General features: G+C 32.7%; 1 protein-coding gene across 1 annotated transcript in view; it reads left to right on the forward strand.

The window, feature by feature from the left end:
* Positions 1 to 14,670, forward strand: part of LOC110149659 (uncharacterized) — a 366,055-nt gene that overhangs the window by 143,823 nt on the left and 207,562 nt on the right. The window contains exons 5-6 of the mRNA XM_070461789.1: positions 7,964 to 8,163; positions 12,702 to 12,789. Of these exons, the coding sequence (XP_070317890.1) occupies positions 7,964 to 8,163; positions 12,702 to 12,789 (288 nt within the window). The remainder of the gene's footprint in view (positions 1 to 7,963; positions 8,164 to 12,701; positions 12,790 to 14,670) is intronic.

Genomic DNA, 14,670 nt, shown 5'->3' on the forward strand with positions numbered 1-14,670 from the left:
TGAGTCAGTTTTTATGAGGTTCATAAACCTAGAGCATATTATACAGAGTAAGTCAGAAAAATAAATAAGTTTATTTATTTATATTTATTTGTATATTTATATATATTCTATTATATTATAATTATAATATTATTATAATATAATTAGTAATTATATAATTAATAAATTAATAATATAGTCAGATAATAATATGCTATAATATAATTATATATAATAAATAAGTATACAATTATATAATTATAATTGTATACAATTATATATATTATATTATTTAATTAGTATAATTATATTATATATATATATAAAATACACTGATGCATATATATGGAATTTGGAATGATGGTACTGATGAATTAATTTTCAGGTACTGATGAATTAAGTAATATTAATTTCTGTAATTAATAATTGCAGAAATGGAGAAACAGGCATAGAGCACTGGCCTATGGACATGGTGGGGGGGAGTAGGGGGAGTGTGAGATGTATGGAGAGAGTAACATCAAAATTTACAATACCGTATGTAAAATAGATAGCCTATGGGAATTTTCTGTGTGACTCAGGGAACTCAAACAAGGGCTCTGTGATAATCTAGAAGGGTGGGATGGGAGGGAGAAGTGACGGAATTTCAGGAGGGAGGGGACCTGGTGTACCTATGGCTGATTTTTGTTGATGTATGACAGAAAACCAGAAAATTCTGTAAAACAATTATCCTTCAATTAAAAAATAAAGTGGCAAAAAATCTATATCAGCTAAGGTGACACCTGCTATGTCTTTACAACTGGACACAATAGGGTGAATGAGCTAAAGGTGTGGCTTTCTCACCAAAGATAGGCCCAAAGTAATTACAGTTGAGATAGAAAGAGACAGAGTGATAGAGAAAGGCAACAAAGCAAAGAAATGTGGAAAATTCAAGATGTATGAATAGTGAAATGAAAACTTATGTCATTTCAAAAAACTATACATAAATGTTTATAGCAACATTATTCATAATATCCAAAATGTGGAAATAGCCCAAACGTCTATTGCTTGATATATAAATAAAACAATGTATATCCATACAATGAAATACCATTCATCAATAAAGGTAAATTAGATACAGATACATGCTACAGTGTGGATGATCTTTGGAAATATTATGCTAAGTGAAAGAAGACTAGTGCAAAGGATCATATATTATATGATCCAATTTATATAAAATGTCAAAAATAGGCAAATCCATAGAGACAGAAAGATTTTTGCCTCTTGGGAGTAGTGAGCTGAGGTGGGAGAAGGTGGGGGAAATTGAGAGTAGCTGTTAATGGGTATGGGCTTCCCCAGTGGCTCAGTGGTAAAGAGTCCACCTGCAATGCAAGAATTGCAGGAGATACAGGTTTGATCCCTGATCTGGAAGATTCCCCGGAGGAGGGCAAGTCAACCCACTCCAATATTCCTGCCTGGAGAATCTCATGGACAGAGGGACCTGGAGGGCTACAGTCCATAGGGTCACAAAGAGTTGGACATGACTGAAACAACTTAACATGTATGCACGCGGTAATGGGTATGGGAGATGATGAAAATGTTCTGTAATTACTGGCAATGGTTGAATAACTGTGAAGATGCTAAAAAACCATTTCATCTTATAATTTAAATGGGTGAACTGTATGATATATTAATAGTAATTTTATCTCAAAATAAGCTCAAATTTAAAAGAAAGTATATCTCAAAAAATGTTCACAGGACACAAAAATTGTAATTATACGAGGTAATAAATGTGTTAAGTAACTTTAGGATGGTAATTATTTCAGAATATACACATGCATCAAATAATTACATTGTACCTTTTAGAATTACACAATGTTACATGTTAATTACTTCTCAGTAAAGCTGATGGGGGAAAGAGAAGTATGAGTGCATGATAAGAATGTCTGTTCAACATAAATAGCCTCAGAGTGATATTTGAGAAATGTAAAATTTGTTATGTACACTGTATATAGCAAATACCTTCAATTAGACATAAAAATGCTTTACTTATGGGTAAACTATTAGGATAATAACACTACTGAATAGATGATATTAGCAAGTGAAAGCTCTGCATTTAAAACAACTGCAGGAAGAGGTAGAGACCTAGGTAAAAGAGTGAGTTTTCTAATCATAAAGGAGAATCAGAATGTCTCTAAGTCTAGCGTTTATAAAGCTAATGTCCTTCCATTGTAAAAAAAAAAAAAAAAAGAAAAACAAAAGAAAAAACTGACATTGACTTCTGAGAGGCTAAAGTGATTGCTATGATATAATTTAATTAAGATACTTTGGGGAAAAGGTGGGGTTTGTTCTTTATTGAAAACAAAGGAGAAAATGATCGAAGGTGGTTTACAAAGATTAGATTTTGTGTAGATAATAAGGGGAACTATAATTATTTTGGTAAAGTACTGTGAGAGAGTGATTATAACATGGAAATTTACTATAATTTAGTTACAGTGAGACTGAATAACTGAGAAAACTGTTAATGATCATACTCAGAGTGACTTAAATGGCATTTAGTCATAAATACACTATTGACAGAATTTATATTCTTTATTGACAATATAAATATAGGGGCTACTGTGTAATGAGTTTCAAAAAATAATTTCTATTTTAAAAACAGTGCTAAAATTTTTAAAATTCACTTGTGAAGTTCCATACTACAGTGTATTTTAAAATATCTCACTGTTTGCTTGTTTTACTGATGACTGCTTTGGAAGCAGGTGTGAATAGTGAAGGGATGGACTTGAGCGACTCCAGGAGTTTGGCTGTTGATAGATTTTTTTTTTCAAAGTGTTGAAATAGTGGTGTCTGTTGCCAGAAATATGAGAACTGAATAATATTTGATAGAGAACAACAGGTTACAGGCTTACTCTGGGGTAGTTAGTCTTTAACAGTTTTCAACATAAATAAGAAGGCTGGAGTTCATTTTCCTTTGCTTCATGATGTCTATATAATTAATGATTTGATATTTTCACAGAAATAACAAGCTGATATTTATAGTATAGGCATTTCAACAGTTCATGTACACTCTTCTATAAATGCAGCTAGTGTCAGTTAGCAAACTAAATTCTATTCACAGAACTGAATGCATGTATATATGTGTATCTATATATACACATATATATACATATCATACATATTCATGTATATATATGATTGATATGTTTATATATTTTAATATATACTATAGTATGTGTGAAAATTAAGCTATAAAATTGAAATTCTGTTAAAAAACTACAGATTGTTGGGCTAGATGGACCATTTCAAAATATCGCAAATAGAATAACATACAGCTATACTGGCATTGTGCCAACCAGTAGGATGAAAATGGGTGAAAACTGTCACCTATCCAGATGTTTAATATCATGCATATGCTTAGGTAATTGTTTTTCATTTTTAGTTGGAAATTTTGAGCATTTATATAAGTCTTAATTCCTCCATGCCCCAGAAGTTATTGTATCTTAGACAGTTAATCAATAATGCTTCTGAAACCAATAGGTCCATTCTAATACAGTAGTTTGACTTGCCATAGTAAAGAAATAACCAAAGAAATATTCACCTTACATCATGTGGAGATGATGAATTTACATTTTACAATGGAGCATGCTTTTCTGATTTTGAATAGTACTGAAAAGGTGCAAAAATAATTGCTACAAGTAAAGATGGAACAAAATACACAAGCTTCTAATATATGAATTTAGTTCATTCAACAAACTTGCTGAGGGCCAACTATATTCCAGACTGTTCAGTATTACAATAAACGTGACAGTATGGTACCTGCACTTGTATAACTAACATTGTAAATAATGAAGATAGGCAATTGATACAAAAATAAATGAATAATTTCATGATTTAAAAAAAAACAGGAAAATCATAATACATTCACATATATTTCATCTTCCATCATAATCCCTAGAATGCTGATCACAAAGCAAGATTCAATGTTAAATAGGTATTCAAACTCTTACTTATTCAAGGATATTGTATACTGATTTAATTTTAAAACTCCAATTTTGAATTTTTTTCACATAACAATAACTTTAGCAATAAAGTAGCCTCTGCCCACAGTCCAAAATACTATTGAAGATTGTATTGTTTTTGTTGTTCAGTCATTCAGTCATGTCTGATGCTTTGTGACCCCATGGACAGCACTGAATCTGATTTCCATTTAGTCAGTGATGCCATCCAATCATCTCATCCTTTGTTGTCTCCTTCTCCTCCTGCCTTTGATCTTTCCCAGCATCAGGGTCTTTTCAAATGAGTCAGTTCTTTGAATAAGGTAGCCAAAGTATTATAGTTTCATCTTCAACATCAGTCCTTCCAATGAACACCCAGGACTGTTCTCCTTTAGGATGGACTGGTTGGATCTCCTTGCAGTCCAAGGGACTCTCAAGAGTCTTCTCCAACAAGACAGTTCAAAAGCATCAATTCTTCGGCACTCAGCTTTCTTTATAGTCCCAACTCTCACATCCATACATGACCACTGGAAAAATCATAGCATTGACTAGATGGACCTTTGATGACAAAGTAATGTCTCTGCTTTTTAACATGCTATTTGCTGCTGCTGCTGCTAAGTTGTATCAGCCGTGTCTGACTCTGTTGAACCCCATAGATGGCAGCCCACCAGGCTCTCCTGTCCCTGCAATTCTCCAGACAAGAACACTGGAGTGGGTTGCCATTTCCTTCTCCAATGCATGAAAGTGAGAAGTGAAAGTGAAGTCGCTCAGTCGTGTCCAACTCTTAGCAACCCCATGGACTGAAGCCCACCAGGTCCCCTGTCCATGGGATTTAGGTTGGTATCAACTTTCCTTCCAAGGAGTAAGCGTCTTTTAATTTCATGGCTGCAATCACCATCTGCGGTGATTTTGGAGCCCCAAAAAATAAAGTCAGCCACTGTTTCCACTGTTCCCCCATCTATTTGCCATAAAGAGATAGGACTGGATGCCATGATCTTACTTTTCTGAATGTTGAGCTTTAAGCCAACTTTTTCACTCTCCTCTTTCACTTTCATCAAGATGCTCTTTAATTCTTCTTCACTTTCTGCCATAAGGGTGGTGTCATCTGCATATCTGAGGTTATTGATATTTCTCCCAGCAATCTTGATTCCACTTTGTGCTTCTTCCAGCCCAGTGTTTCTCATGATGTACTCTGCATAGAAGTTAAATGAGGGTGATAATATACAGCCTTGACGTACTCCTTTTCCTATTTGGAACCAGTCTGTTGTTCCATGTCCAGTTCTAACTCTTGCTTCCTGACCTGCATACAGGTTTCTCAAGAGGCAGGTCAGGTGGTCTGATATTCCCATCTCTTTAAGAATTTTCCACTGTTTATTGTGATCCACACAGTCAAAGGCTTTGACATAGTCAATAAAGCAGAAATATATGTTTTTCTAGAACTCTCTTGCTTTTTCAATGATCCAGCGGATGTTGGCAGTTTGATCTGTGGTTCCTCTGTCATTTCTGAAACTGTTTGAACATCTGGAAGTTCGCAGTTCACATATTGCTGAGGCATGGCTTGGAGAATTTTGAGCATTACTTTACTGGCATATGAGAGTGCAGTTGTGCAGTAGTTTGAACATTCTTTGGCATTGCCTTTCTTTGGGATTGGAATGAAAACTGACCTTTTCCAGTCCTGTGACTTACTGGAAGAAAAGTGTTTTCTCTCTGTGAAATGAATTTAAAACCTAAAAAGGAAAGAAAACAAATGTCTGATAGATTTTCACGTTTAAGTAGATAAGATAGATTTAAGTCGATAGATAGATTAAGTAGATAGATAAATTTAAGTAGATAAGATAGATTAAGATAGATTTTCACATTTTCACATTAAGTGATTGATGTTAAACCAAACATAGATGTTTTACCATCTCACCACACTGGCAAGTGGCATGCATCAAAAATTTCCCATCTTTTGTTGTCCTTCTGGGACCAAATATATTTAATAATGTAGTAGAAAGGGAGCACTGAGCATCAGGAGCCTTCTGTTTCCAGGACGAGGTCTACTAATAATTAGCTGTATGATTTTGGGAGACCGTTTATGGGAGTTGACAAATTAAAATATTTTTAAGAATACAAATTCAGGAATTAAATCCCATTAATCCTTAAAGGCTTATATTTTTTATTTATTTATTTTTATTGGAAGCTAATTACTTTACAATATTGTAGTGGTTTTGCCATACATTGACATGATTCATCCATGGCTGTACATGTGTTCCCCATCCTGAACCCATTCTTTTTTTTTTATTTTTTTTTAAATTTTTTCATTTATTTTTATTAGTTGGAGGCTAATTACTTCACAGCATTTCAGTGGGTTTTGTCATACGTTGACATGAATCTGCCATGGATTTACATGTATTCCCCATCCCGATTCCCCTCCCGCCTCCCTCTCCACCCTATTCCTCTGGGTCTTCCCATTAATTCTTTAAAATTATAGGAAGATGCGTTTCAGCTGACCAAAGATAAATAATCCAAGAACAGACATGTTAGGGTATAAAGCAATAGACAATGAGCTATGAAACTAGTACAGTTTGTCAAAATAATCTTCATTAATATGGTTATAGACTTAGAAAAACTTCCTGAAAGTATGAACCTTCATAAAAGTGTACACCAGAATAACATCAATATTTAAAATATTAATGATAATAATTTATATTCAAAATTCAAATTATATCAATGAAAGCAGAAGAAGGTTGGGAAGCAGAAGATGAAAGTAAAAGCATGCTTAGGTTTATATCTTAAATGTTGGCATTGATACTTTCATTCTGACAAACATAAAACTAGAAGCCATAATTTTCTATTACTTTTTTCTTTGTATGCTGAAACACTTTGAAAAAACTAAAAAATGCCCAAATACACATATTATTTTGCCAATCAACAAATGCAAAGCAAGCTTATTTGAAAAAGGCGAATACTGCCAAAACCAAACTATTCATCAGAAATCTGTATGATGATCTATGTTATATTGTTTCATGATATTTAAAGTGAAACACTAAGGTTGAACATCTGAACATATTACATGGTAGACTTTATATTAGGACTAAATAATTATTGAGGAGCTATGTACTTGGTTTTATGGTTTTATAGAAATCATATTAATATGATATTTTCTTGTGATATCTTATTGAAATCAGGACAGAAATAGTTGTATATTTATCTGTTTCATAATTAAACAAAATTTTTCTATACACCAAAATTTCAAAGACTAAAAGGGCAGAGATCCTTTTTTATTAAATATCCTCACTACTTAGTAAATCACAGATTATTTCCTGACCACTTAATGAGGAAGCTAGAGTAACTTATTTTAAAGAAGAGGCTACATGGGGCCATTATTGAAACTCTGTTGTTATTTCAAATAGCCATTTCATGAGACTCTGGAAAAAGTCTTATTAAAGTGAGTATATGTATACACATTCAGGCAGAAAAAATAGGTAAATAAGACAAGTGTCTAATTACTTGAAGTGCTACATTTACTACTGAATAATCTTACAGGTCATGTGTTTTTAAATTACCAGCTCTCACATATTTTACAGGGCTCCAAGATAAATTAAAAGTAAGGATTCCCTTTCCTGTCTGTTAGATCTATACCCAATCCTCTCCAGAATACAAAGTAGTATAAGTTTTCCCCTTACTTGATTATACTCTAAAAAGAAAATGTGGTAAGTTTACTAATAAGGCAGTACCAGAATTAACATATCCTAATTATGGGCAAGTAGTTTTTGTCACATTCTAAAATAACATACCTCAGTATTTCCATGAATGAATCTTATTCTTTTCATGCCCTTTAGATAACAATTACCATGAATGATATAAGCATTAACAGAAATAATATGTAAATAATGAAAAGTGTCTGATTTTTCACCTCTTACATTACTTTGACCAAATGGTGTTGCTGTTGAATCTATTTCATATTTATAGTGTGTTAGATAAGTGCTGCTTCATTTCTTCCCCCCAAACTCCCACTTTAATTTCAGAATGACAAAAAGATGCCTACCAGATTCAGAAAACAAAGTGAACATCTTGAGCATGCTATTGACCGTGTTCTTGTCATGATATCGGAAAGAAGAAGGACACGTACTCTACATGGCACTTATGAACAACCACCTGATAACATTCGTATTGCTGCTGTTGAAATGATTAATGCAGTCAAGATGATACTAAACATTCTGGAAAGGTAATTCCTGATATATAATCTGTAAAGCTTTCAGATAGTTGCATTTTCCCCTCTTTCTATCTCTTCAAAACTTTTAAGTAGGAATTGGATTTTATTTCCACAGTATGTTTCAAAGGCATTAAAATATTTTTATTTATGCTCTAATATTTCCATAGGGTAAAGAACACATTTATATAATTCCCATTAAGTGAACAATATTTGATCATCTGACTTTAAACAGAAAAAAAATCACTTTACAGAAAAAGTATTTGTTTTACAAAGGATTAATTTTGGTCTTTCTTTATAGATCAAACTACTGCTTCATTAGAAAGAGTATTTGTTTTTCTGAAGTTTTTCAGGGATGTGTAACAGTTATAAAAAAGTTTTAAATGATCACATCTGGACAAAATAGTTTTTTTTTCATATATATATATGTGTGTGTGTGCATGTGCGTTTGCATATATATTTGTGTGTGAGTGTGCATGTGTGTGTGTGTACATACATATATATGTATAGTCTCCCCCTGTGGCTCAGTGGTAAAGAATTTGCCTGCATGTACAGGAGACGCAGGTTCACTCCTGGTTCAGGAAGATCCCCTTGAAGAGGAAATGGCAACTCACTCCAGTATTTTTACCTGGAGAATCCCATGGACACAGGAGCCTGGTGGGCTATAGTCCATGTGGTTGCAAAAGAGTGAATCACGACTTAGCAACTAAACAACAACAAATATTTAAGTATATATATATATATATATATATATATATATATATATATATATATATATATATATAAATTATAGTAAAAATATTTATAAAACAGTTCTGGTTGTAAAACTCTGTATTACTAAGAGAGAGTTATGAAAAGCAAAAGCTAATGATTTTTATTTTTGTTTTGATAATAATGTATAGGTAGTATATTAATATTTCCATTTTCTAATTATTTTTAATCAAAGACTTTAGTCAGTGCTATATTCTACACTCAAATTAAACATTATATATATATATATATATATATATATATATATAATTCTAGGCCATTTGCTTCTTCTATTGGAAAGTGTTATGTCCCAAAGATAGAGAAGTTAGATAGTAAGAGAGGGAAGTATGCTTTTATGATCAATCAGAGAAGTAAACGAGGAAGAAGTCATAACTTTTTTCTTCTCTCTTTGTTATTTGCTCTCTTATTATCATTCTCTTCATTGCAATTCATAGTTGATTGACAACCCCATTTTGTTCATATAAATAGGGGATGGAATGATTGACACACTTGTTCTAAAAATTCCAAATTGAATATTAGAAAAAAAATTAGGACATTCATCAGTTCCTCAGCTTTCCTCTTCTGAGGAAAATAGGGAAAAGGATAATTGGCAGATAGCAAAGATAACTATAGGACTAGATAGTGGCATCATAAAGACCCCCATAGTGAATATAATCTGCTTCATACATCATGGTATTAGTATTAAGAAGCACTCTTTGGTATAATATTGCTACATCACCAGTTTGAGAGCTTTTTTCACTTTCATCACTGGAACCAGGGAAGATTAAATGGGAGCTATACTACTCCAACAATATTTTATATTGTGTAGTCCTAAAGACAATCAGTCAGATTACTCTTTCAATAAATTCTGTAATTATACCAGTGACTTCAATATAACAGCTTTTGAATATGACAGATTTATGGATCATATCAGCATCTTCTTTTCCAACTGCTTCAAAGTTTTAAACTTCAATTTACAACATGACAGATGCTCATAGTCCTTGCTTGAGGACTTATTCCATAGTCCTCAATGTACAACATGACAGATGTTCATAGTCCTTGATTCAGTACTAAATAAAAGTTTTCATATTGAATAATAATTTTACTAAGCTGAGGACTTATTGAACATTCCATATATTATCTTTGGATACATAAAATATTATGAATAAAACACATTAAAAAAAAAATGATGTGCTTTGCACTGGTCATGGTGGCTACAAAACAACTTAATACTTTTAAATTTCTTAACTTTAATTGCTTTTGATTGTCCAGACTTCCTCGGGAAGTCCAGATGTCTTGAAAATTGTGTCAAGGACTCATCAGAGAGTTACATGGATTTTAAGAATTGTTGGGGCTCAGCCTAATTGCTTTCCTTATGTATTAAATTAAGTCCCTCATACCAAATATCTGTGCCAGCTGGAGGAATTGGAGTGTCAATTGGAGGAATTGTTCATTCTTTACTTTCTGAAATTGAGTAATTGTGTCAGTGGGAAAAAATTATTTCTATAGCTTATCCTAAAATTAGCCTAATCTCTATGTTTCTAAAAGAAAACAGACAATGTATGACAAAACCCACTACAATATTGTAAAGTGATTAGCCTCCAACTAATAAAAATAAATGAAAAAAAAAAAGAAAAGAAAACAGAGGAAAGAGTCTATTATAATGTAAATGTTCCTTCATTAGTTTTAATATCATATTTTTTCTTAAATTGTGGTTCAAGCTATTAATTTACTTGATGTAATAAAATATGGTTTCAGGCCTAAAATTTATTATAGCTTTATTAGAAACAAGTCTGCTGAGTCACCTTGGTGATAAAGATAATAAGTACTTTTGAGAATTGAAGCGTATATGTGCCACTAGTGGTAAAGAACCCACCTGCCAATGCAGGAGACGCCAGAGACAGGGATTCAATCCCTGGGTTCGGGAAGATCCCCTGGAGGAGAAAATGGCAACCCACTCCAGTATTCTTGCCTGGAGAATCCCATGCGCAAAGGAGCCTGGCAGGCTACAGTCCATAGGGTCACTAAGAGTCGGACACAACTGAAGCATCTTGGCACTCGCACAGCAGGAGTTGAATCAAGATGTCATCATAAAAAAGTGGGGTGGGGGGGAAGTGTGCTTATATGACCTCTCCCCATGAACAATTACCATTTGTTATATTTTCCTAAAAGTATTAGCCTTTTTTGTAAGTTACTAGATCTTTTCATATGAGCAAACTCCAGAAAATAGAGGAGGACAGAGGAGCCTGGAGTGCAGTAGTCCATGGGGTCGCAGAGTCAGACATGACTTAGCTACTGAACAATGAATAACTTTTTGACTGAACTACAGTGTACCAAAGGTTGACTTTGCCAGCACTGTAAGCTTAGATATAGATGAGATAGCTAAGTTTAAGTTTTACTTTATTACTAATAGAAAAAAGGTTTTCAGATTTATTATAGAAATTATGGGTATTAAACATTCTTATGTTACTAAATATAAATTTCAGTCATTTCACAAGGACTTCTCTATTTTATATTGGCATTAGTCATTAAAATTTTAAGTGACTTATTTTTTGAGTTAAATATAATTTGTGACAAAATTTATTGAGGAGCATGATATAGTAATGCAAGACTACTTATCAAAGCGTAACTACACAAGATTCTACATGTAAGGAAACATAAATTGAGCATGTTTCATGTTGAGAATTGAGGGATAGGGTAGGGTGAGATGGCAGGAGGGTGACCCAATATTTTCTTGCCTATTTGCTCATTTTTTTGATCCAGAAATAAATAAGAAGGAAAACACTGCCTAAGGAATTTTGCTCACATGTTTCATACCCTGGATATAGTTAAAGGAGATTATCCTATGGAACTGGCAACTATATTTGCCACATAAATTTATATACTTTTTATAAGAAGAGATTTGAATCATTGCCCATGTTCTTATGTGTTTTAGAAATAGTCCTCCAAAAAATGGCACATTCATATAAAATCTAGGGACTGCAATCTCCTAGGAATTTGGAGAAGGGGCTATAAATTACTTTTTCTTGCTAATTTTTAAAAATAAAACTCCATTTCCCTTGTGAGGGCAAATATGATTTCAGCATTGTAATGCTTGTTAATTTATTTTACAAGTGACATTCTGAAAATTGTTCTCCATTTTTTTATTGTAATAGTGATCATTGTCCAACAAAAGTATGTAGGTTTTATCACCTCATTCAAATTAGTACTTGTGATTACAGGTTCCCCAAACCACAGAAGCCTAAGAGATATGCTAGACAAAAGTAATAAAGCCAAAACTTTTCAATTGATTATAGTGTCTAAGTAAAATACATCTTTTTTCAATTGCGGCAAATAAAATGAGTTACCAACAGCCAATCTATTTTTCAAGTGGTAGATAATCTACTTGTGGATTACATACTTAATTAATATTTGATACTTTTCATTTTTCCTTTTTTCATGCAATCATCTGTATAGTAAACTAGCCAAAGAAAATATAAAACTAAAAACTTACCTACTCTACCTTCTAGCTATAGTAACTTGAAAATAGGAACAACTGCTGTAAATTGTGTACTTATCATCCTATCACTTTATTGAGGCCATAGATATATCACATTGATCATCTTCCATATAAGCTTTCTGTTACTTTTTGATGTAACTTTGTGATGTTTTGAATTTAGCTGACATTTGGCACTCAACATTCTTTCAAAGTAACATAAAGCTATACATATTATGGATTATAATTTTCACTTTCCTACAGTATAAAGCTGTTGTATTAAGTGAAACTGAGATTCATAGAATGTCTTGTTATCTTTCCCTGGCAGCCCTCCATTTGATTGCATGTCAGAATTTTCCAGTCTGAGAAACCACCTCATTAAACATATTACATTACTGAAACATTTCTCTGAACAGGTAAGATATATTGTATTGTTGTATTGTTCTCTATATAATTTCCATATGTGTTTGTTCATCAGATCTTGTAATTTTATCTTCAGTAGTGCTATAACCTGTTTTTTCTTTAACATTTCCAGTGCCAACACTGAAATTCAGATCCATATTTATTTATATAGATGTAGACTGTATGTATAGCTACTAATGGATTGGTCAACTCAAATCTCTTTTCTATTCAACTGGAATTTACCACTGTTGCTGTGTTATTCCAAAATAAGTATTAAACTGATTAGAAACCTTCAAACACTCACCATTATCCAAGAAACATAGTCAAAACTTGTTACACTACCATTCACAACCCTTCTTAGTTTATACTCATCTATTATCTTATCCTTCTCTTTTATGTGGTCCCTGTACTAATTTATCTTGAAATATTTCATGTATGATTCTATCTTTATTCTTTTTATCATAATATTTTCTCCACTTCTAATTTACTATCATGACTTCTTTCCTTATCAAAATAACACTTCTTTTAAGCTGTAGCTAGTTCATTCATTTATTTGTTCATACTTCCATTTATCCATTAATCAATTATCAAGATGACCCTATTCCTTTGTAGTTACTATTTTCTAGAATTTAACATTGTAAACTTGATTTAATTCCATAATCATTTGATGGTTGACTATATGCAGATAAAGTTCCTGGTGGCTCAGACAACAAAGAATCTTCCTGCAATGCAGGAGGAGACCCAATTTCGATCCCTGGGTTGGGAAGATCCCCTGGATAAGGGAATAACTACCCACTTCAGTATTCTTTCCTGGAGAATTCCATGGACAGAGGAGCCTGGTAGGCTACAGTCCACAGTCCATGGGGTTGCAAAAGAGTTGAACACAACTGAACAACTAACACTTTTTCTTTTCTTATGTACAGATATATGTGCTAGGCTTCATGGAGGAGCCATAAATGAATGAGACAGAATTCTTTCCCTCAAATTTTAGTGGAATATTGAGATATTTAAAATAAGTAATGTTCATTTTTACATATATGTTGTATCTGAATTTGATTTTAATTCTCTGAGGTAAAGCATTATCCTACATTATTTTATATTGATTTTCCAACATAATCATTTGTACATAGTGAGTCTCTAATAAATATTTCATGATGATTAAAAATACCAAGGAATCCTGTAGCAGTATTCATTAACACAGGTATTGTGTCCATGTTAATTGTAATTCCTCTATCAGAAATGAGTTAAAAAACTGGTTATATGTGGGAATATTTAATAATAATAACTAATACTTATATAGCAATTATTATTTGTCAGGTAGTGTTCTAAGCATTAGATATAATAACTTTTTTCCCAATTATTTTTATTAGTTGGAGGCTAATTACTTTACAATTGTAGTGGTTTTTGCCATACTGACATGAATCAGCCATGTATTTACGTGTGTTCCCCATCCTGAACCCCCCTCCCACCTCCCAACTTTTAAAATCTTCATTTAAAGCCTGTTGACTAGCTGAAATTTCTTCAGTTCAAGGTGAGTATAATGAGAAGATAAAGAAAAATGCAGTTCACGAAGGTCCAGCTATTTTGTGCATTAATTTGCAGATGGGTTTTTAGGTGCAAGGGACCTCTTCTCAGATCAGTCTTTGGCATTTCTTGTTTTACTACAGCAGAAAGTAGTAGGAAAGTAGGAAATTTTATATATTATGAAAAGCCATAAAGTTTGACTGTTGCTTTCAGAAAAGTTGTTTCAGATTCCTTTTTATTTATGCCAACCAACCCACTGAGAAAAGTTAGAAAATATGGATAAAATAAACTCTTCTTTTTGACGGCATCAAAGAGGCAAAGTGGACACGTATATACAAGGCTACTGAAAATCAAAGGATAGAATAAGATAT

The sequence above is a fragment of the Odocoileus virginianus genome, chromosome X (assembly GCF_023699985.2).
Source record: "Odocoileus virginianus isolate 20LAN1187 ecotype Illinois chromosome X, Ovbor_1.2, whole genome shotgun sequence".
Taxonomy (NCBI): Eukaryota; Metazoa; Chordata; class Mammalia; order Artiodactyla; family Cervidae; genus Odocoileus; species Odocoileus virginianus.